Here is a 22,852-nt window from a genome sequence, read left to right on the forward strand (position 1 = left end):
GTATTTGGGAATGTGTACTGAAAAGAGTAAAGCGAATGCGCTAGCTGAGAATGTAGTTTTAAACATGGTTCCTAACGTGCTTGTCTCATCTCCAGATAAGCTATACTTACATTTTAAAACCATTCTGCTAATACCCTTTTCCTCAGTGACATGAAAGGTCTAAGACCCATACCTTGATCGGCAGGCTCAACATTAATTCTTAGGATAAGTTTTCTCCCGATCACTCCAAACAGCGTCCTGCTGTGGTAGCATTTCTCCATTTACAATGCTACCCCCCTTAAATTCACCATCATTTTGGGCATCTCTCGAGGTTACAACACTCCTGGCATCTTGGCTGTGACAGAGTGAGTAAATCTAAAATGCTGTTTTCCAACATTATTCCTGCCCAAGAGCCACTGTCCCCCTCTACGACTTTGGGTAAATCACTCCCCCGCTGCTTTAATTTTATCTGTTTATAAAATGGAACAATACTTATTTAACTCAAGAAGCGTTATGCAGTTTCACATATTACTCTGCATTAAAAAAATGTTGATATTCTTGAAGGATAGGTGTCATATACCTGCAAATTACAAATGCCTTTACTTCCTTCAGAATTTGTTGAGGTCATCAAGTTCTATTCATACCAATGTGACATCACTGTTTCTATAGTAAATAATGTAAATGAAGTACATAAAAGCTTAGTTTAAATACCACACTACACTAAGAAAAGATTCAACTAATAGCATAAAGAAAACATAATAAAGTGGTGTAACATTATTGCTTTTTGCTTGGCAAAACTGCATCCTTTCTTGACAAATAACATCATATAATATTTTTTAATGCACATACACGGTGTGTACCTATATGATAAAATTATTTGTTCCTGAGGTCATGGAATAACCTGTATTTTTTTTCATTTTATTACCTCACTTGTTCTCTATTTGTTAAGTGCTCTCCCCTAGCACTATGTCTAACATTGCAACAATTCACTCTTCTCCTTCAGATACTTAAAACCAAGACACGCACGGACCAATAAACGTATTTCCTGAATGTCGACAAATTTTGTAAACAAACAAACAAACAAACTGAATGCATTTGGCTTTCAAACTGAATGTTTTCAATTGTCTTTTAACCGTCTAAGTTTTTTTTTTGTTGCAGTCACTGATAAAACAGGGAAATAAGATACTAGCCTTTTTTCAGATAAGCAGTGCTTTTCTTCCCCTCCTCCTTTGCCAGCGCAAAGAAAAACACCACCATCCTCCCAAATTTCTGTAAAAAAAAGAACTGATGACATTTTTAAACCAGAAGAATTACAAATGAAACGAGGAAAAATAATTTAACCAGATGTAGTGCGTTTCTCATCATTTCAAGCAAGGAAATGAACAAAATAAACCTTTAACACACACTTGCTTAGTTCCTGACCAGTAGTATTTTTACAACTGGTAAAAAACAAAACAATTAAGCCTACACTAGCTTTAAAAAAGTGATGAATTAAATGCAAATGATATAAGATAGAAAAAAAACAGGGCTTGAAGGAATCTCAGGAAGCATTTAGTCTAACTCCCCGCTCTAAGCAGGATGATCCCTATCTAACACCAACACATGCTATCTTTGTTACAGTTATAAAAGAGAGCTTTCATGCTCTGGAACATGATTATGACATGATCTGGCCTGCAAAGGCAAAAGCAAGTCTTGTAATACAATCGGGAAACACCTATATTGTAACAATTCTTACCATCATCCTGCTCTAGTAATTTAGCTAATGTACTTAGAGCTCAGCACTTCCATGAAAACCTACAAAGTTATCATTATCAGAGGAGCTACTTCAAGAATCCAGTTAATTATTAGCTTCCCTTTAAAATTTAGAACAGAGACTTTACTGCTACCTTTTAAGTTACCCTGCATGGGTGAATATGTTTGTCATGTAAAATCTGCAGCTTGATCTGTGGAAAACTCACTACAAAACCAATTGGGAGGAAGCATGTCATGATAAATAAATAAATATTTAATGTACTGGATAAATATTTTTATATCAAATCCTCTTCTCTCCCTCTTAGAAAAGAGTGATACTTTGTCCACAATATAAAACCCCAATACAAATATACATAAACAAGAATATATTATATAAACATAAAACAAACTAAAACCTGTAATCCCTGCATGGTGAATGATACATTAATGCCTTCTGACTCCAAGATCACAGCTTTAAACAAGGCAATACATTATGAAAAAAACCAAACACTGGACTAAATGTACCAGGCTAAATGCTTTGTTCTTCACAATTCATTCACTACAAATATATTTAACCTTCATATTTATAGTGAAATATTTTCATATTCTAAAAAATACATAGTTTCCACTGCACTTTGCATTATACTTCAGGAATTCTTGCCAACGTAATTCTGAATTTCAGTTTGTATTACAGATGGTCAGTTTGATATTTGAAGGAGAGTCTCATTAGTACAGTTAAAACAGTATCATAGCTCAGATCCTGTAACTTGTCATTGGATTTTAAGTTATTTTTCATCTTAATTTTCTTCTATACTCATCATGTTCCAATTTATAGTTATGCTTGATGCAACTTCTTGCCATACTCTGGTATTACCAGAAAGACAGGCTCAAATCCTGACAAACAGAAACTGAAGAACTCAGACCCAAATCCTCAAAGTTATTTAGGCATGGGACTCCTATTTCGATGCCTAATTCCTGGTGATTTCAAAAAGACTTGAGCATCCAATGCCACTGAGAATCTGTGTTTAGGCAAATGCTACATACAGATTTGTTTTGGCAACAGAATACATGTACTGTTTTAATAATTATCCAAATTTAAAGCAAATAGTATTAAAAATTACAAAATACAGTAAAGGTAATAACCTCTTGCTAAAAACACAAGACAACTAAATGCCTAACATAACAAAAAATCCCAAATGTCTACTCTTCTTTCCTTCCACAGTTCATAACTTCTAACTGAACATATCTATTATGCTTTTCATTTCACTTGTGAAATTTTTAAATCAAATTGCAGCTCATTTTTTTCCTAATATTTATTAGGAACTAATGCTATTTCAAATTGGCCAAACCTCTCTCCCTTTTAAAAGGCTTCCAAGTAAGTCTTAAAAATACAGATCAAGTCACATTTCTTTCTTTCCTACTACTGCAGAAGAAATATTTCCATACCTATCCTGAAGCCAGGGCTACTTTGAAGAGTGCTGTACAAGGGGAGCCAGGCTACAAAGCAGAACAGCTTAGCGTGATTCTATGGCACTGAGGTGCACTATTTACTGACATCAAATGAAGCTAACAAAGAAACACCAGGCTAACCCAAGAACTCAGAAGCAGCTATGACTTTTGATGAAAAGAAAGCGTATGGACAAATATACATTTGTAGCGGCTTTAAGAGGGAGCTTTGGAGCTTCCAGCAACTCCTATGCTGTAATAGTTAAATGATCCTGCCAGAAAAGTGAGCCTTATCTTTGACCCTGACTGAATGAAGCAGAGTTAGAGTGATTTTGCTTCAAAATCATGAAGATGTAACAGCTTGTATTACTATTCAGGGATACACAAGGCAAGGACTTCTTAGGGTGATACCTTTCATCAGACCAACTATGCAGCTGGGATAAAGATGAGCTTTTGAACAGAAGACATTCTCTATGTAATGGTCCAAAAAAAGATATCCTAAGAAATCCCTGCCTCTTGCACAACTCCTGGACCATTATGACTACAACCATCACTTTTACACTACTGTATTCAACAACAGCGATTCAATTCTCACATCTGTCTAAAACAGGGGTGGGCAATTATTTCAGCTGGAGGGCCACTTAGTGCGTTTTAGTAACCTGTTGAGAACCGCAAGGGTAGTCTCACCCCTTGACACATGCCCCCTGTCTTGGTTGCCATCTTGGGACTGGAAGTCTTGCCCTTAACCCCTGACCTTGGCCACCGAAGTCCCTTCCCTTGCAGTACTCCTTGTGGGAGGGGAAAGCTGCCAGCTTGGAACCAGACCCCCGCCCCCACCCCCCCCATATACTAAGTCAAACACCCACTAAAACATTTTTTCATTTTATTACAAAAAATATTTTTGTCATGATTTGTGTTTGCGTACTGTATATAGAGGTGATTGCATAATGACTCAAAAATAAAGGCTTCGTCTTGTATATTGTGGGGGGGGTGGGGGCATTTGTGAGGGGTATGGCTGCGTGTGGGGGGGCAATAGGAGGGTGTTTGAATATGTGGGGGGTTGTGTGGATAGGGTGTGGGTGTGCAGCATTTGTGGGGTGTGAAGAAGGGTGGCGACTCCCCACAGACTCCCCCCGTGGTGCACAGCCCCCGCCACCGGTGGCAGCCGCAGCAGGGAGCAGCGCTTGGGGCACTCATGGCTCACGCAGGCACTGCCACCTGGTGGCGCGTGGCTCCAGCCAGTGCTGCACGTGGTGGCACGGACTACAGGCAGGCCAGCCTGCCTCCATCATGCGGGGCTCCATGCAGTGCATGTATAGCTCCCAGCACTCGTACACCACTGGGGGAAGCCCTGTGCGATGGAGCTGGCTTCCCCTGGTGGCACACGAGTGCCAGCATGTATGCCGCGTGGCGTCCCAGGTAAGAGGCAGGCCAGCCTGGCTGCCTCCTTGCCACATGCTGCTGGGCGACAAGTGCTTGCACAGGCCATGAGTGTCCCAAGCACCTGCTGCTGGTAGCAGGGGCTGTGCGCTATGGGGGGAATGTGTAGAGGATTACCACAGCCCCCCACCCTCCCTCACACCCACACCCTGCTATCTGAGCTCTGCACTCCCGCCACCCCCCTGGGTGCAGGTTCCGTGCTGCTGCCACCCCCATGCTCCACGCTCCTGCCCAGCTGCAGCTCCCTCCTCCCCCCTGCCACTTCTCTTTCTGGTGCCCAGAGTGAGCAAGACACGGGGAAGCCGAGCAGGATTACAATTAGTTGGTGGGTGCCCATGGGTCAGATGAAATTGCCTGATGGGCTGAATGTGGCCCGCAGACTGTATTTTCCCTGCTCCTGGTCTAAAACCACAGAAACACACGTGGTGCTATCAGTGCTGATGGCTGTATCCAACCTAAATTGGACGGGGAAGATATTTAATACAGTATGATAGAAGGTATTTGAACAAACTGAATGTGTTTAAAGAAGCCATTTCTAGCCATGTAAGCTTATTTAGAGGAAATATTTTGGCTTGAAATAATATGATCTCACTATTTTAGTCCGTAGAGAAAAGTTATTAGATCTCAGTACAACTAAAACACAAGCAACAGCATTTTCTTTCATAGTAAGCATGGTGTGTACCCCTGAGCTACGTTGAACTTTTACTGAAGATGCCAATTATGGTAGCAAAGATGGGCCTTCCAGCTAATGAACTAAGAATTTTGTTGGTTGGATTAACCAGCAATAACAATAATAATAATTATCAGCAATAACACCAGTCAAAGCAACAGTTCTCGCACCAACAGTACTAGAAACATAAGAACATAATAATTTTCATTTACTGGGTCAGACTACAGGTTCCTCTTGCCCAACATCTTGTGTCAGTGTGCCAGAGAGTGTATGCAGAAAGGAAGACTGGACAGGGTAATGACCAGGCTTTTTCTACCATTCCTCTTACTTGCAGCCTCCAGCATTTAAGATCTAGGAAGTTCTGATTCAGAGGCTGCACCCCTCACTGCTGTGCTCAATAGCTAATGATGCACACTTCCTCCAAGAATGTGTCTAATCCCTTTTTGAATCTGGTTAAACTGTCAGCTTCCACATCTTGTGGCAATGAGTTCCAACACCTTAATTACATGCGGTGTGAAAAAAAACCCTTCCTTTTTCAGTTTTAAACTTACCATCTGCTAGTTTCATTTTATGACCGCCTAGTTCTTGTATTGTGAGAAATAGTAAATAATAAATCCCTAGTTTCATCTCTTCACTATTCAGTATTATGTAAACTCTTATCAGGTCTCCCCTGAAGCATCTCTTTTCTAAATTGACTAGGCCTAGCCTCCTTAGTTGCTCCTCATATGGAAACCCCTCCATGCTTTTCAATACCTTGTTGTCCTGCTCTACACCTTCCCTAATACTTCTATATCCTTTCTGAGGTATGGGGATCAAGACCCAGCATAGAATTCAAGGTGTAGACACCACTTGGATTTATGAAGGGGCATAATAATAAGCCGGTGCCCCCTGTACTCAGGCCTCAGCTCCCAGTGTTGGGGCAGGGGGGTGCCTAACTATATGCAATGTGTCAAGGGTGAAGCGGGGGGAGGGGATAGTATGTGGCCCTCCAGATTTGTGCACCCACAGCTGGGCACAGGGCTGCTTCTGCGGCCCAGAGGGTGAGACTCATTGCTGCTCCTGCCACTGCTGTGACTCCCCCCCCAGTCACTCCACTACAGAGTAACGCTGCACTGCCAGCAGCATGAGGAGTATTAATTGGGGGTGGATAGAAGGGGGGGGAGGGGGGATGCTGCCCTCACCTCCTCCCATTGCAAGCTGCTCACACACCGGGCTGTGGCTCTACCCTGCTGCCATGGCCTGGCCACTCCCCTCAGGCTGCCCATGCTGCCCCCATCACTTCCCCGCCAGAGTAGAGCTGCAGCCTGGCATGCAAGCAGCTGGTTGTGGGAGAAGGCAAGGGCAGCGCAGCTCCTCCATCTGATACTCCTCATACTGCTAGCAGCACGGTGTTATTCCATGGAGGCACAGCTGGTGCGAGGGTCCTCATGGTGGCAGCAGCAGCAGTGAGTCTCACTGCTCTGCTCCACCCTCCTGTGTGGAGTCCTGCTCCCTTGGCCAGGGAGGCAACACGGTGCCGGTGTGACCAGGCTGTGGCCCTGTGCCCCATTGTGGGTGCACAGATTTGAGAGGGAGGTGGGGGGAAAAGACCCTCCCGTACCCATCTGACGCATCACCTATGGTGCTCAACACCTCTCTGGGAGTGTGTGCAAAGGCAGGGAGCTGGCCCCTCCACCAGTCCCCCCCCCAGACCAGCTGCCCATGGCTCTGTCCTGCTCCCTGGCTGGGTCCCGCAGCAGTGTATTCCCATCCCAGCCCCTGCACATCACGACACCTGGGCAGGGCCTCCCCAGCCCCAACCGCCAACCCTGCTCCAATCCCTCCCTCATTGGGGGTTCAGTGTAAGCTACTGCTTCTATGCCTCCCCCCCACCCCTCCGACGGCTTACTTTCAGGGAGCTGGGGGAGCTGCTCTTTACCACACTGCCTGAGGCTGTATTGCTGGCCACGTGCATGTGTGCACATGCACACCTACATGTGGCACCCCCTGCGTCCGATTGGCCTCCTCCTGCTTTGCCTAGTCCCAAGCAGGCTCTCGCACACTGGAACTCTGCTAGCCTGCAAGGGGAAACCTGCATTTCCTGCGCTTTTCCCTTTTAAAGGAGAAAATCCACGCTTTTCCACAGCAAACAGAAAACCTGGATCCCAGCTGATATGTTTACACTGTATAAAACTGGACCTGAAAATGTGGGTGTAACTAAAGAAAATAGCTTATTTTCCCCTCTACCCAAGTTGACACATACAGATAAAAAGCTTTAACACTTGTTGCCCTTATAAAATCCCATAGGAGGATCAAAAAATCCAAGAAAGGGACCCGAAATTTAGTTAACCCCCCCCCTAAAATAAATGCCTAGCAATTTAGTCTTGATATTTTTGCTACACACACAAATTCTGCAAGTACAAAAGTAAAGATAGTCATATGTCTGATTAGAGGTCAATCCCATGTATAAAAGTGAGATGCATTTTTTTTATAGTTCCTTTGGAGAGAAAAGGAAGGTAGACTTGTAATGAGTGAAGTCTCCCTCCCCCACCTGTACTTACACCTTTAAAATAGTAGAATAAGGTGCACAGCTAATTACTTCACAAAATCAACAGATACTCTTGTATTCATGTGTAGCTGAAGGTGGCCTCACAGTGGGAATAGTAAAAAGAAAAGGGGTACCTCCTTGGCTTGAAACTGAGAATCCATGTGTATTTCCATAATGGCATTTTAAATAATTTGTTAAAGAGTAAATAAGAAATATGATTTAAGAGTTCACATAATTTGTTTTAATTACAAAAACAAAGCGCATGTTGCTAGGCCTTCACTTCTGTCCAATTATATTCTTATAGTACCAGACTGGATGTTTTTTACTTGTTTCTTAGTTGTGAGAACTTTGAAATTTGGATTCCAGTGTTCTCATATTAACAAGTCCGACAATTAAAATGTTCATCTATGCAGGAAAAGACAGGCTTATGGCATCATGAACATCACTACTTTGAGACTACAACAAATTTAAACAAAACAACCAAAACAATCTTTTAACACACTGAACGTCTACGTTTCAAGAAAGCCAAAATACTTCAAGAAGGCCAATCTTTTCATCACATTTTTGCACTTTGAAAACAATTAAATTTGTGCTCTTAAATCAGTTGGATGCTTTCTAATCTCATGTAAGCTTTGGAGCCCACAAGTTAGGTTCCAATATTTGAAAAGCTTGGCCAAACGCATATAAAAAACTGTTAATAACTTTTTAATGCAAGTCTTTTTTTTTTTTTTTATTTTCCACGTGACAAATATTATGCCATGCAAATCTTGTCCTCAGCAAGAAGCAGTGGTATGTTCTTAACTCAAGTTGCTAACTAAAAGTACAACGTTAGTGAAGGCAAGGCAATGTGTAGTCTCCATTCATGACAGAGCTTATGGAATCAGCAATATAAATACAATATTAATCACTAACGTGACAGACACTTGGGACATGTTTAATTTAAGGCACAAATCAATTAACTAAACTTGATACAACTATCTGGACAAGTAAGGTTAAGAACCCATTGAGAGGTTTGCAAAATTAAGGCCTTAACTTTCAAAGCGTCATTGATAGTTCTGTAAACTTCAGCAGTGCCACCAGAAAACGCATAATTTACTTTGCTGAAATGTTACTTTATGGTTGCATTAAGGCTATTTCTGCTCTACTTGCTATCCGCACCTACAACTCAGTCTCTCCATGCATCTAAGCAGCTGCTGGAGGAAGAGGGGAGGAAAAAAAAAGTAACTCTGTATGTCATAGGTGCCATTTAAACATTTTCCATTGATGTCTCAGATTACCTGTCATGACCCAAAAGGCATGATTGTGTGTGTGCTTCGGCACCAGAATTATCCCCGCCAAGTTGCAGAGCATTGCACGGGAGAGTTTCCTGTAGCAAGAGGAAACCCCGGTGCAGGGACGAGTATCCCGCCTTTTCTGCAGCTTCTTTTGCAGGGTGCATTGCTCACGTTGCAAGAGGAATGCACGGTGCAAAAGAGTTCCCGCCACCGGTATGCAAATTCGTTCCCCGTGATTGGCTAGTGTTAAATTATTCACATGTGGCGGCTAACGATTGGCTTGTTAGCCGTATAAGAGGCTCGAGCGGTTTCTGCCCAAGCCGAAGAGGACTCCACATCCATCTCGTAGGGACTCTGGGTACACGGCAGGGTAATAGAAACCCTGTGTGAGATCCAGAGGAGCTTGGCAGCCTGATCCACCGCCCACCTCTTCCCGTCTTCGAGCGCGACTTTTATAAGACGTATTTACGATTTCCATTTTGGTGGCTCGTTCACCCAGAGCATCCGGAGCGCTGCACCGTGGAGCCTAGCAACCTCCACGAGACTGTCTGTGTTGTCTGTCTGTAACCGCAACTTAAGCAAGTTTTCCTGCCTGCACCACTGCCATCTCGGTGTAAGTAAACAATCTTTAAAACTACCGATAAGCGTTTGTGCCTAATTCCAGCTCGACGGCCTTCCCTCTCCAACCCGGTGTGCCCGGACTGCTGGCCACAGCCCGCGTGCAGCGCGGAAAAGGGCTCGGGTCGCTCCCGGCCCGCACATTACCAACAGCATAGGATGGATTTTTCTCCTTGGACCCGCATTACTGAGCAAGCAGGTGTGTGTTATTTGCATATGCAAGTGGAGTAACTGCACAGTCCTGCTGCACCCCTTGCAACTGCCATGTACAAAAGTTTGTGCAACATGTATGTACAGGTGTAAAAAACCTTTTTTTAAAATCTCTTTTTCAAGGCCAGATCAGTTCCAAATTCAAAGCCCAATAGTCAAGTTCCAAAATTTGACTGAGCAGAAGTCCACCATCAAGTCTGTGTGGCTCTGCCACAGGACAAGTATCCTCCCCTCCCAGACCTGCTGGTTTTGGGCTTCAAATACTCTCCCAATCCGGAAATAGACTTCCCAGATACAGGAAAGCCTCCTACATGCAAGCGCCAGGCCCAGAGGCCTTGGGGTTCAGCTGCTTCCTGCCTTGTTTGACCTTGGCCAAAATATACACATTGGTGCCTGTGTACATGCGTATCCATCTAGTTCAGCAGTTCCCAAACTCCGTCAGATTACACACCACCAATTTAAAACAATACAAGCTTAAGTACCACCAGCAAATTTTTTAGTTCAAACTTAATTACCACCAGTAAATTTTTGTCAGATAAAGTAATTATAAGAAATCTGTTAATACGTACCACTGACAGGTTGTCTGCATGCCACAGATTGGGAACCACCGATCTAGTTAGTCTATATGGTACAAAGCTACCCTGTCTTCCACCTGGGCCGAGCTGGTCACCCTGACCACAAACTGCCCTTGCGAAAGCCAAGGCTAGGGGTCCTCAACCTTGGGAGACTTGAGGCACCGTGGGAACGTGCCAGGTCTAAGCGTTCACTTCTTCCTGGACACAGAATAACCTGAGCGTGAGGCGGCCAAGGACTGGGAGCAGAGCAGGTCTGCAGGGGTTTGACCCCCGGGGCACCCACACAAAATCTCTGGGGTACTCTGGTGAACCAGGCTCGCCCACCTTGCCGTGCCCTCATCATGTGGCCATGACCTTCCAAGCATCCCGGCTCAGGATCCCTGCTCCATGCCCTGGGGCAAGTTCAAGTCCAAGTCCAGTTGTCCCATGGGAGTGATGCTGGACTAAGTGCTACCCACGACGCAGAATCCTCAGCACAGCTGCCCCCAGGCCCCTGCCAGGAGTGTCATGGGGGCGGGGGCGCTGGAGGGCGGGGCCAACCCGCCCCTCCCCCCTCGGAACGTACCATCTCGATGATCTTCGTCTTCCTGCCCGTCCGCTTCTTGACGGTGAAGATGTACTGCGCCAGCACCACCCCGCCCAGCAGGACACATACGCTGGCGCTAGCCACCGCTCCCATCTTGGCCACGGCGGTCCTGTCCATGCTGAGGGCGGAGGTGGTAGCATCCGCTCCCCCCCTCCCTTGCCTGTTCCGGGCCTCGGCACCGCGCCCCTCCCGCGAGCTCTGCGCATGCGCAGACAGCGGTCCCGGGTCTCCCCGCACGCATAGCAGCTCCGGGCGGGGGTGGGGCTGTGAGAAGGGCCGACTGAGTCCTTCCGGTGCCACCATGAAGAAGAGGGAGGTGGGGGGAGATAATCTTTGGGAAGGAACATTTGGAAGGCGGAATATTTTTTCCAGTGCATTTCCGCCTGGACTTGTTCGTGATGCCCTTACACGGCAAGCTGCTGGATAAACAGCTCGGGTTGCAATGGGGCAGTCCCTCCCTCTTCCCCCCATGATATGGTACAACCCAACCCCTCTCGGCCCCCGCGGCGGTGCCGCGACGTTGCCAAACTACATCTCCCGTGGTGTCCCGCGCGCCCCGTTTCTGCTTCCGCTTCTACTCTCTGAAGCGCGGGGACGGGTTGGCTGTTGAAGTGCTATGACAACGGGTGCCAAGATGGCAGTGCTGGGTCGTGGGCGCCTGTAGCCTCCCCGTGAGCCGCGGTGGCAGCAGCAGCAGCAGCAACCATCCAGCCGGGGCGGGGCTCGCCGCTGCCTCACGGGCTGCCCGGGACATGCCCGCCTGGGCCAGAGGGTGGGTCTTGGCTGGGGTCGGGGGCTGGGTCCCGGGACCCGGGTGACAGCAGCAGGGACTTGCCGCTGCTCGGGGACCGGAGCCTGAGGCTCTCCTCGCAGCACTGCCCGAGCCGGCACGCCTCGTCGGCCCCTGCCCGCTCCGGATCGCCGCCCTCCTCGCAGCCTTGTTTTCAGCCCGCGCCATGAGTCCTGCACGACAGCCGCTGGTCGTGGGAAAGCCGATTTGTGCCCTACCCCGCCCGGCCTCACCCCACCAGCCCCTTCGATGCGATTATTTGCTGGACCTTGATGCTAATCCCTTTACGTCTCGTTTGTAGAAAGGAGCCGCTGTTCGGAAACCAAGACCGCGTTGATGGTTGTGGGGTGAGGACCTCGCAGCGAAGGGACCTTTTTCCCAAAGGTAATGATGGTGGAGCAGGGCTGTCCCAATTCATCCAGCCTCCCGGGCTGGGTGAGTGCTGCAGGGCTGGCCTGTGGGGCAGGTCAGGCTTGTGCACACCCCCTTCCCTTGATTTGCAAGGCTGCTGACCCCATAAGGTGACTGTTTAACACAGGGCTGTCAAACACATGGCCCCTGGGTGGAAGGAGACCCACAGGCAGGGCCTGGGACATGCACCATGACGTCTGCTCTGGCTGGTCTGTGATCTACATACCCCCATCTGGACTATGCCTTCCTCCAATATATCAGTTCCAGTGCCTGCGCCGAGCAGTCTGGGACCCGTGCTGCATGTGGCACGGATCCCAGAGCTGCCAGAAAAGGGGTCTGTGTGGCACAGTCTGGCTGGGGACATGTAGCAGGGATCCTAGAGCAGCAGCAGGCTGTGCCTGCCCCTGTCAGACTGCTCCATGCATGGTGCCTGCTCCAGCTGGTCTGGGACCTGTGCTGCATGTGGGACTCATGGGTGCCATGTGCAGTGCTTGTTCCAGACAGGCTGGGGCAAGTGACATGTGCAGTGGAGTCCCAGAGCTGCTGGGGTGGGTGCAGTCCAGCTGGGGTATGTAGCGCAGATCCCGAACCAGCCAGAGCAGCTGTCATGGTACATGTCCCAGGCCCTGCCAGTGGGTGTCTCTTCACACCTAGGGACCATATGTTTGACACCTGTGTGTTAGATTATCACCTTCTTAAGGTAACAGCAGCCTTGCCCAATCTGTGTCTAAATTCTAACAGCTTCCAAGTTTAACTACTTTCCGAGTAAACGATACTAGGGCTATACAAGGGGTCCAATTAACTTTCAAGAGTCCTTGGAAAATACCTATTTAATGGGGAAAAATGGGGAGATGTTTTTTGCTAGTGATGTTCAGGTCCTGAAAGAGGTGTTTTATGTTGTGCTATATAATGTGGTATTGCTTTTTATAAAAATTCCACAAAGACTGTAAAGTCCTCTGTGACATCATGTAATAATACTGTGAAAAGGATCAAGCCGTGGAAGTCCTTGGAATGGAAGTAACAGAACTTTTATTCCTAAATCATGCTCTTCAGATTGCATCTGGACTTCATCCCATCATGTAGTCTTATAACCAGGGATCCTGGATTTCTTTGTTTAAAATCGCAAATTCTCTGATAAAAAATCCAAATTCCCATTTTCTACCCCCTATCCCCCCAGGAGTGTGTGCAGTGGCAGGGTGACAGACCTCCCACCATGAGCCGCCTGCGCCCCTATCCCACTCCTCAGCTAGGCCCTGCGGTCGTACATTCCCAATTAAGGCCCCATGAATCGCCCCAGCCCTGCCCAACTCCCCCCCCCCGCTTACGTGGTGGGAACTGCAGGAGCTGCTCTCCATGATGCCTGGCTGCCACATGCATGTGTGCGCACAGATATGCACATGGTGCCCCCTGCCTGATTGCTCTCCTCCCTTGTAGGCTGGTAGTTCCAGCCTGGGAAAGCCTGCTGTTTCCCACACTTTTCTCCTTTTAAGAGAGAAAAATGCAGATTTTCTCTTAGCTTATGTTGTTTTGGAAATATATGCGTAACCTCAATTATTTAGAATGTGGTTTACGCTCATTTTAAAAAAATTTTCACTAAACAAATATAAACATTTAAAAGCAAAAATATTTTAGTTTAACGTTTGCCACAAAAGGCAATATTGCTTGTATAATTTGATATATAAAATATGGATTTTATCACAGAGTTGATTCTTCCTTTTAGAGTGAAGAAGAATGTCTTTATTTAAAGCTCGAGATTGGTGGTACACAACACTTGGAGAAAAAGAAGAATTTGATCAAGGATGTCTATGTGTAGCTGATGTTGACAACAGTGGCACTGGACAAGGTAAACATATTCTCAGCTGGCATTCCAGTCTTACTGGTGATTTACAACTGCAATTTTCATTTATGCTATCGGTATATACTGAATGCTCATTAATCAAAGAAGAGAAAATCTATTTCTTTTGTTTATTTTTGAGTGCTTTTGAGGTCATCCAGTTCCACTGGTTGTAGAATTACAGTCTATTAGGTGGGTGCCTCTCAGTGGTAAGCATGTTAATTTTCGTCATCAGATCTTTCCAGAGATTTCTCATTGGTTTCCAACTGTGAGACCTGACTTATGAAGCACTAAATGTTTTGGGATCTAGTTGCTTGAAATTACCTTCCCATGACATACTCCCGTATTTCTAATCAGCAGAGGCTCTTGAGTTCGGGTCGGGTTGCATCACTATTAGACAAGGCTGATTTGTTTTGTTTTGTTTTGTTTTGTTTTGTTTGAAATTCATCTCAACTTGTTGACTTCTGGGCATGCTATCTAAATAGGTATTGATTGAGGCAATTAAATTTGGAATTTGTCTAGTGAGGAGGTACAGCTTGTTGGGGAAAGTGGTTTCTACTGGTCATGTTACTAAATGTTTAAATGATTTGTTTTGGTGGAAAAGGCAGTGTTTCAGGCAATATTTTACTTCCTTTTCTATAAAAGCATGTTAAAGATGAGTAGCTTTTGATATGGAGTTCAAGACAAAAAGTAAATAAAAAACAAATGAAATAAACAGGAATCTAATTACCTGCAATTGTACATCTGGAAGAGAAAAATGTTTTCTCTTTTTGAGAAATTTCTGTAGTGTGCATGCAAATTGGATAGCTTTGGATTTTTAAGGGTTAATGGTAATATTAAAGCTATTTTCTTGATAGGCTAAAGTCAAGCTGAGATGACTATTACTGAGAACTTGCCACAGAAACAGATGAGGCAGAGAAAATTCTGAGTAGTGAATTGCAGCATGGAAGCTCTTTGCCACAGAAGAGGTGGGGAAATAGACAGCCTTCTCTTCACAAATGTGAATTGGTACCCTGTACGATTGGTCCAAGTGGGGAAAAAGCTGCTAAAATCTTGACTGTCTCCAGTCTGAAACAGTTGTCCTCCAGCTACACCTACTTGGCTTGTAGGCAAGTTTGGCCACTATCATAGGTAGTAGATTCATGTCTGGAGGAAATAATTGTTGATGTCTTCTCTGGGGAGTTGAAGTTTTTTCATTATTTGTGTTACTTTAATCAAATACAGTTAAACAAGCATCTGGCAACATAGTGATAAAATACGTTGTAATAATCATAACTTTAAAAATGGTGAACCAGATCTAGTCCTGATATAATTAGGCACAGATTCCTTGGAAGTCAATGATTGTTTCAGGGCAATAAAGCGTAGAATGGTCTAATTTCAAACTTAAGTGTTGAAACCATCAGATTTAAACTTTTCATTTGGGAAGTGTATAAAAAGTTTTATAAGTCAATATTCTGTTGCTTGTTTGATTAGAAAAAACAACAACATCTAAACATTTGGAGGAACTGACTACAGCCAGAAAAGAGATTTGGGGTATTTGAATTTCTAGAATCATGGCTGCACTGTGGTGTCACCCTGATCCACCTTGTCTTTGCTTCATTACTGAAAAATTAAAGAAAACAATTATCTAGGCTGTAGAATTACAGTAGGATTATGTGTAAACACCCTATTGCTGAATGAGTATACTTCTAAGAACACCTTCAGTAAACTTAATAATATTAATTAGTTTCCTTGTCTGTCTTGTAGCCTTCCTCTTTACTCTTTGGCAATCTTTCCACAGATAAAATAATCGTGGGCAGTTATATGGGATTTCTTCGAATCTTTAATCCTCATCCTGTAAAACCTGGAGATGGAACGCAAGCTGAAGATTTGCTCCTGGAAGTGCAATTGCGAGAGCCAGTACTGCAGGTGGAAGTAGGAAAATTTGTTTCGTAAGTAAACAGACCGTGCTGCTGGTAATGACTGCACTAATTAGCAGGCTTTATGTAATTTTTATCACTTGAACCACAGTCACCTCTCTAAAGATCAGGCATACTACTTTTGGTAAGTGTCTAGGGCTTAGATATCATCTACCTTATTTGAATCAACTGCTACTCCTTGGCCCAACAGTGTTCTGCTCTGTCAACTGAAAAATAAAAATAAAATTTCTCGAGTTTTGAATTACGCATGACTTTGAATTATTAAATCTTTTTAACCCTGATGAATGGTTTTTGAACCCGAAAGCTTGCTTAATAATTGTTTTCCAACTATTTTAGGTTGGTCTAATAAAGATATCAGATTCATCCAAAGAACCTTGTCTGCCTAAATCTTTTTAGTAACACTTTTTCTATTTATTCTATTTATTAATTTAGTTTTGTGAGCATATTAAAAACTTACAAATGTATTTGTTCTGCGGTTGCATATTAACATTGCGTAAAGATACTTTTTCAAAGAAATGAAGCAAAGTTTTCAAACAGATAGGTAGCTCTGCAACCTCTTTTATGTACTGTAAACTAATAAAAGAGTAAGCCATATCAGTTTTCCATCCTTTTTTTAAACTGTGTTCTCCTAATAGTACCACCCAGATATAACAGTGTGTCTTATTGTATGGGAGCCATTTTAAGGCGCCTGTTGTAATAAAGGGTAAGAGCTCTTTGCTGTGCATGGAATTTAGGGCATCTAGGCCCATGATTTTTTTTTTTTTTTTTTTTTTAGCTAGGTTGCTGTGACATCCTGGGGTGTTTTGAGATGCTTTCAAGCATGTGCAGGATGCTGCACAAGGTTAGAACTACTAGGTATGCAAGCATGCTTCACAAGGTGTACCCAGAGATTTCAAATAGGAATCCATAGTGTTAAAAATATTCTGACCTGTTCTGTTTTTTTGGAGTTCTTTGCACCAAACTGCTTTATTTTTCCACAATCAAAAAAACAAGTAAAAATTAACAGCTTGCATTTTTTGAGGAGTGCCTTGAGCCCGAAAGACTGAAAACCACAAATCTAGGTACTGAGGAGAATGGGCACAGAATACAAAATATTTTGAATACTACTATCCCTTTCCCTTTGGAAACCAGTAACATTAACATTAGTTTTTATTGGGTAAGGGGCTGTATGGTGAATCAGAAAAAGCTTGTTCATTTCATATGTTCAAAGCTGCCAAAATGTCCCTCAGGACTCGGAACTTGGCAGCCCACAGCTGCCAAATTTAACTTCAAACATATTAGTTTAACAGTATTGTGTTCTGCTGGTATTTGGCGTTTGAGAATTTTGGAGCCTGACCCAAGGCCCGTGTCATTGGGAGTCTTTGCAGTGTTATTTGGATTAGCCCCTTATTCCTGTAGTTCACTAAAAATTAACGTGCAAATTTTTTTTCTCTGCCAGTGGTACCGAACTACTTCATCTAGCTGTGTTACACTGCAGGAAACTCTGTGTATATGCTGTCTCAGGTAATAATAATTAAAAAAAAATAGCTGACAATATCTCTCTCTCTGCAGGGGGAGGGAGTGCCAGTTTTATGTTTAGCTGTTTGTCCTCTCTAGGCATTTGCTGGAACATTTTGGTGGTAGTTTGACTGATTTTTTTTTTTCCCTCTTACACAATCCCAGCCCTTCTTCTCATACAGTAATAATTGTGTAGAAAATTAACCCTGCAGCTAATGCAGAGTAGCTACTTTGATCAGTATTTGTAGAACTGCACTGATGATTTCTAGGCTGTACTTTTCCAGGAGATGCATTAATGTTGCCTTTGTAATATTCAAAGTTCAAAGAATGATACTGCAGGTCTCCTGGTGGAATCAGTAACTGTACAGCTGACCCATTTGTTACAGCTTGTTATAGGATCTATTGCACACATTGCTGCTCAAAGAGTTACATTTACATAAAGCATGTGGAAGTTTTTATATTAAAATTTACAAACAAATGAAAATACAGAAGTAGGTGTTCCTTGTCAATAGTTTTTTGTGTATATTACTGCTCAGAAACCCAATGAATGGGCTGTGTTGGTGGTTTAAGGGTAACCTAAAATGAGAAAATTATTCCTATTCAACTGGTGTTAGGATCTTCATCTTTAAAAAATAAAATGTAGTTTGAGATTTGGAATGGCTGAAGCAGCCCCTGGACAAAATAGACTAGTGCAAGGTTGAAGGCCAAAATTGCAAAGTGAAGGGTAAGTCTTCTTTCCTTACTGTAAAAAAACAAACAAACAAACAAAAAAGTGTGTGGACAGTTTTTGAGCATTGCAGAACTGATACCTCTATTTATATGTGGGCTGGTAAATTGTAATATGCTCTCTTTTTTTTATACAGGAGGAAAGGGCACTCTTGTATGTTACATAGTACAATTTAGGGGCTCCTCTATGTTATTGCAAAGGAGTTTTGAAAATGGGGTAGCAGGGGTTCAGATGTATGACAGCATGGCTATACAAGCCATTTTTTCAACCACCTTTCTAATGGTATCAAGAACAGCAGTTGCTGTGGCTTCTCACACAATGATGATGGAGTAGCGCAGATTGCTTACCACTGAAGAGTCTTGAGTGTGGATTAATTCTGCACAGCTGCTGCTTACTCTGTGTCCCAGCTGACTTTTGGGTCTGTTCTTAGCAGAAGCCCATAGAATTAGTGCTTGTATAGAGATGAAGCTTTCAGATGTAATACGATGCCTCATGCTTGGTCTTTTCTATAGTGACACTTATCATTTGTAATGCCAAAAGACAGTTAAGCCATGCAGGCTAATTTTTTGTCAGGGTTTTTGTTTCAGTTAACAAAACTACTTGTTAATTTCAGATGACTGGAAGACCCTCTTCCTCTCCTCCTCCCTCCCCCTCCAGCCATTGAGTCCAGTTTGTAGGTATTTATAGAACAAAAATGAAGATACCAATTCTAAAATTCCTGGACTGGAACATTGTCAGATTTGAGTTAGATTTATGATGTTTTGAACTTACTTTGAGTCTCAGCTAGATCAGTGCTTCTGGGTCTTCCTGTATTCCAGTGATACTTTTTTTTCAATGCAGTGTGTGTCATTAAAAAGAGCCCCATCATGTATAATGAAGGCAAAATATGCAAATGGATTACTGCAACTTGGAATACTTAAACATCAAAAATAAAATTTGTTATTAAATTTGACATCAGAACTTTTCAGCTGTGCTTCTATAATTGTCATATAATTAGCATATAATGTATTTCTAGCCTCTCACAAATTGTGTTGCGACCACCTCCCATTCTTGCTTGCTAGGTTAAATCTATGAATGCTACAGCCATGTCACACCTTAAACTTAGGATATGTTAGCTACGCTTCAAATTGTAAGCATCCTCGTGTTCAAGCACTAAATGCATGCTAAGTTAGATTGCATTGTAGCAAACTTATGACTCTTCATGGGAGGAGTATCTCCAGATCATATTAAATAACATGTGTTTAGCTGTTGGGGATAATATAAGTAATTTGCGATCCTCACACAGCCATGACATCAGCCAGGGACACTTCTCCTGTACCAGTCTTCAAAGTGGGATCAGGTAAACTGATTTAAGGCTCCAGTCCAATGCCAGGGTAAGGACTGACAATCAGCTGATTGTTAGTCCCAGCCCTCAGACCATACCAGAATCGGTTCAAAACTCTGGGGCAGTGTTGAGACTGACAGTCAGCAAGCTGTGAATGTCTGAGATGATAGTAAACTCTACCACGTGACACATTCTTACTTTTAATATTGCACAGATTTGACACATACTAAATGTTCTGTGCAATAAAACCTCTAGATGACAGTATGAGAGACTCTGCTCTCAAAAGTTGCTTTTTTGGGATTTTCATGATCAGTTCCATTAGGCAGGCATATTTCTCCAATTGATCAGTAGAGCTCTTGATTTTTGTGTTCTAATTTTTCCACTATAGGTATCCCTAGTCAGGAGCGTTTGTTTCCTATCTATACCTGTCAATCCAAGCTTAAAAGCTAACTGTACATCAGGTTTCTTTCTAAGATAAAGCTGGGCTTGTATCCGAACAAGTAAATAATCTAAAACACTCTCATAGGAACAAAGGATTGTCAGCACCTTCCACTACAAGGGAAAGGCACCCTTCTCTGACCTTGCATTTTCTAACAAGCACAGAGCTGTATGTATATTTAAAATAAAACAAAACAGTGATGGTCCTGCTGCTACACTGCACGTGCTTATTTCCCCTGGGCAGAGGATGAGAGTAGAGGGAACCACACATGAGTTAGTAACTCATTAGACAAGTTGACTGGGGCGGTGCCTGGATATTATTGTGATTTAGGTGATAAAAGAACAGTTCTAGACTAGACTACGTTTATCCAAAGGAGAAAAGCAATGTATCTCTTGTTATTGGTTAATAGAATTTTTGAACTACAAGTTATAAGGTTTTTTTGTTTTTTCTTCTTTTGCTACCTATTAGCTGTCTCTTTAGTTGCTTAACTTGCCCATATTTTCCCCATCTTTCAGCTGTGCTGCAGGCCTTTTTTGAAGTATAAATTTAAGTGTTAGGTTGGTTTTTAGTTGTAGCAGATTATAATAGGTTAATCCAGACTCAAAAGCTTTCATTGCATTTGAAAGCAGCATAGTTTGTTAGCATGTCTTAGGAAGCTGTTGAAATGACAGTCTTTGTATTCTTGGTATTGTCTGGAGTGCTGTTACAAGGGTCAGCTTAGAGTTCATTCATTTAAGTCTCCACTTAATACTAGTAAACATAATTTAAAAATTTAATTCTAGATGAAGCTACATGAGCAATTTCTGGCTGATCTTGTTTCTTTCAGCCTGGTTTCTATACTTTGTTTCACAAAAGATTATACTGAATTTAAAATGTTTATTTTGAAAGTATCCTTCAAAAATTAAAAAAAATTCTTTAAAAAAGCCAGCAACCCTAAAGTATAGTGAATGCTTTTGCGGTAACTCGAATTACTTCAGAGAGAAATAGTCTATGACCTGCCCCTGTGTTGTTCACGACTGGCGTACATGAGATATCAGGTTGATGTTACTTGTTTGTTACTCGCTGGCTCTTTATTGTGAACTCTGAGTAATGGGTTGATATAGCTCAACTGAGAGGATCTTTTAAGGAGATAAACTAATTTTCAGATGCACCATGTTAAGTAAATGACAACTACAGACATACAGTGCAGGATGTTCTGTTTTGTCTGGCTTGTGCAAGTAAACTGAGGGTTTGTTTTTTTTTTGTGCTGAAATGTTTGATCCATATACTGTACAGAGTTGTGCCTACTCTGAAGAAAACCATTTTCATGACTGGAATATCACAGTCTCTTACAGTATTTTTACATAGCATAACAGAACAATTTTCCCAGTCCTGGCCTTTAGGTGTTGCTGCAGTATAAATAATAAGAGTTCTTAGATTTTTGAGAAAGTAGAAGTATTGACCTTGACTTGCATTTTCAAGCAACTAGTGTATGATAACCTACTATAATGCTGGTTAATTAACTGGTAAAATGTACTTCTGCTCTCCTATTTATAGGGCTGACACAAAAATAATATAGCATGTTTTTTCTTTGTTTTCCACAGGAACTTTGGGGAGTGTGGAACATGGGAACCAGTATCATATCAAACTTATATATGAACACAATCTTCAGCGAACAGCCTGCAACATGACTTATGGACCATTTGGTGGTGTAAAGGGTAACTTTGATTATAATGCAACATAACCCATTTTCTAAGATTATGAATGTAGTTCTTGATGCACATTCAAACCTGTGCTTCTGCTGAAAGTGCTACTTTTCAGTTTTGAAAGTTTCTGTGATGTGACCATTTTAATGCTATTATTTGGAATGAGAATACATTGGGAAGTGTAATTTGATGTAAGACCAATATAAAAATACAGAGGATCTGGAGCTGGAAGGACAGGTAAGTATTGTCAATGAAGTGCTGGGTTATAAGGATCCCTTGAAGTCAAATGAAGTGCATGTTTTGTTTCCTTATAATATTTTCGGTGCTTAAAAAGCTTTAAAAATGCTTCTTTAACTTCCTCACCTTAAACACTGAGAGCAGTTATTTTCATCCTCTGAGCCCAGCAGAATGCTGTGGATTTTTCTGGGGGGGAGGGGGGAGGCGATGGTGGTGCAGGTCTTGGATTATAAATGCCACGTGGAAATGCTCTTTGTCATTTAAAAGTAAAATACCTTTGCCCCACTAGTGTATTGAAACTGTCTTCTGAAATGGTAGGTAAATACTTAATATTTTCTGTGGCAAGACTGTAGATGCCTATCCCCATGAGGCTCTTATTAGAGGACACAACTATTTTTGGAGCAGTTACAAAAGGGGTAGCAGCTGTTGTGTTTTGAAGGAGTTGAGAAGGATACAAACATGTCAAAATCTCTCCAGCTTTAACCTTGCTTCATCTAGGCTTAAGGTTGGAACATTTTTTGCTACATTTGTATTATTCTCACCTTGTTCACACACAAGTAGAATGTAACAGATTAGGGCATGGACACATGTCATACATAGAACAGTTTAAATGTGATTTAACTTGAAGTTGACAGACATAAAAACTTGTTTTTTAAACTTGCTTAAAGCTGCTTGGAATTGTTCAGAATTATACATGGAAAATAAAGTATTATTTTGATTCGTTCTTTGTTATGTGGCGGCACAGCTGCAACTTGCTGCTCTGGTGCACAGCCAAAACTGTACTGCCCCTTTTATTTTCCTCTTTGTTGGAAGTTTTATCAATAAACTCCCATGTACTGCTTGGTCAGTAAAAGCTATATTTCTAACAACTAGCTGTGTCCTCACTCCCTACTTGATCAGAGCTTCTCTTCATGACCCTTCCTTCCCCCCCCC

The 22,852-nt window shown here is 42.8% G+C and overlaps 2 protein-coding genes and 2 long non-coding RNA genes across 12 annotated transcripts in view; 2 read left to right on the forward strand and 2 right to left on the reverse strand.

Annotated features, from left to right (window-relative positions):
* LOC112549819 overlaps positions 1–3,980 on the forward strand; it is a 22,212-nt gene extending 18,232 nt beyond the window's left edge. Inside the window, exon 3 of the long non-coding RNA XR_003093353.1 lies at positions 3,140–3,980. This is a non-coding gene — a long non-coding RNA (uncharacterized LOC112549819). The remainder of the gene's footprint in view (positions 1–3,139) is intronic.
* The window catches only part of LOC112549818, a 13,274-nt gene extending 2,285 nt beyond the window's left edge, over positions 1–10,989 (reverse strand). The window contains exons 1-2 of the long non-coding RNA XR_003093352.1: positions 10,465–10,989; positions 560–642 (exon numbers count right to left, since the gene is read on the reverse strand). This is a non-coding gene — a long non-coding RNA (uncharacterized LOC112549818). The remainder of the gene's footprint in view (positions 1–559; positions 643–10,464) is intronic.
* NT5C3A (5'-nucleotidase, cytosolic IIIA) overlaps positions 1–11,247 on the reverse strand; it is a 45,458-nt gene extending 34,211 nt beyond the window's left edge. The window contains exon 1 of one of the 2 annotated variants that reach the window (XM_006020847.2): positions 11,036–11,247. In XM_006020847.2, coding sequence (XP_006020909.1) covers positions 11,036–11,173 — 138 coding nt within the window. In that variant the 5' untranslated portion in view covers positions 11,174–11,247. The remainder of the gene's footprint in view (positions 1–11,035) is intronic. The other variant, XM_006020846.3, reaches the window with a different exon arrangement.
* A 391-nt stretch (positions 11,248–11,638) lies between these two features.
* BBS9 (Bardet-Biedl syndrome 9) overlaps positions 11,639–22,852 on the forward strand; it is a 473,863-nt gene continuing 462,649 nt past the window's right edge. For 7 of the 8 annotated variants that reach the window (XR_003093361.1, XR_003093362.1, XM_025200564.1 and 4 more), the window contains exons 1-6: positions 11,639–11,828; positions 12,148–12,230; positions 13,978–14,100; positions 15,872–16,022; positions 17,449–17,513; positions 21,581–21,694. Coding sequence is in view for 6 of the 8 variants with exons in the window: in XM_025200564.1 (XP_025056349.1) it covers positions 13,989–14,100; positions 15,872–16,022; positions 17,449–17,513; positions 21,581–21,694 (442 nt within the window). In the remaining 2 variants the exon portion in view is untranslated. Of the gene's footprint in view, positions 11,829–12,147; positions 12,231–13,975; positions 14,101–14,948; positions 15,060–15,871; positions 16,023–17,448; positions 17,514–21,580; positions 21,695–22,852 lie in introns of those variants that run through there. The other variant, XM_025200568.1, reaches the window with a different exon arrangement.

This window comes from Alligator sinensis, unplaced genomic scaffold (genome assembly GCF_000455745.1).
Source record: "Alligator sinensis unplaced genomic scaffold, ASM45574v1 scaffold86_1, whole genome shotgun sequence".
Classification (NCBI taxonomy): domain Eukaryota; kingdom Metazoa; phylum Chordata; order Crocodylia; family Alligatoridae; genus Alligator; species Alligator sinensis.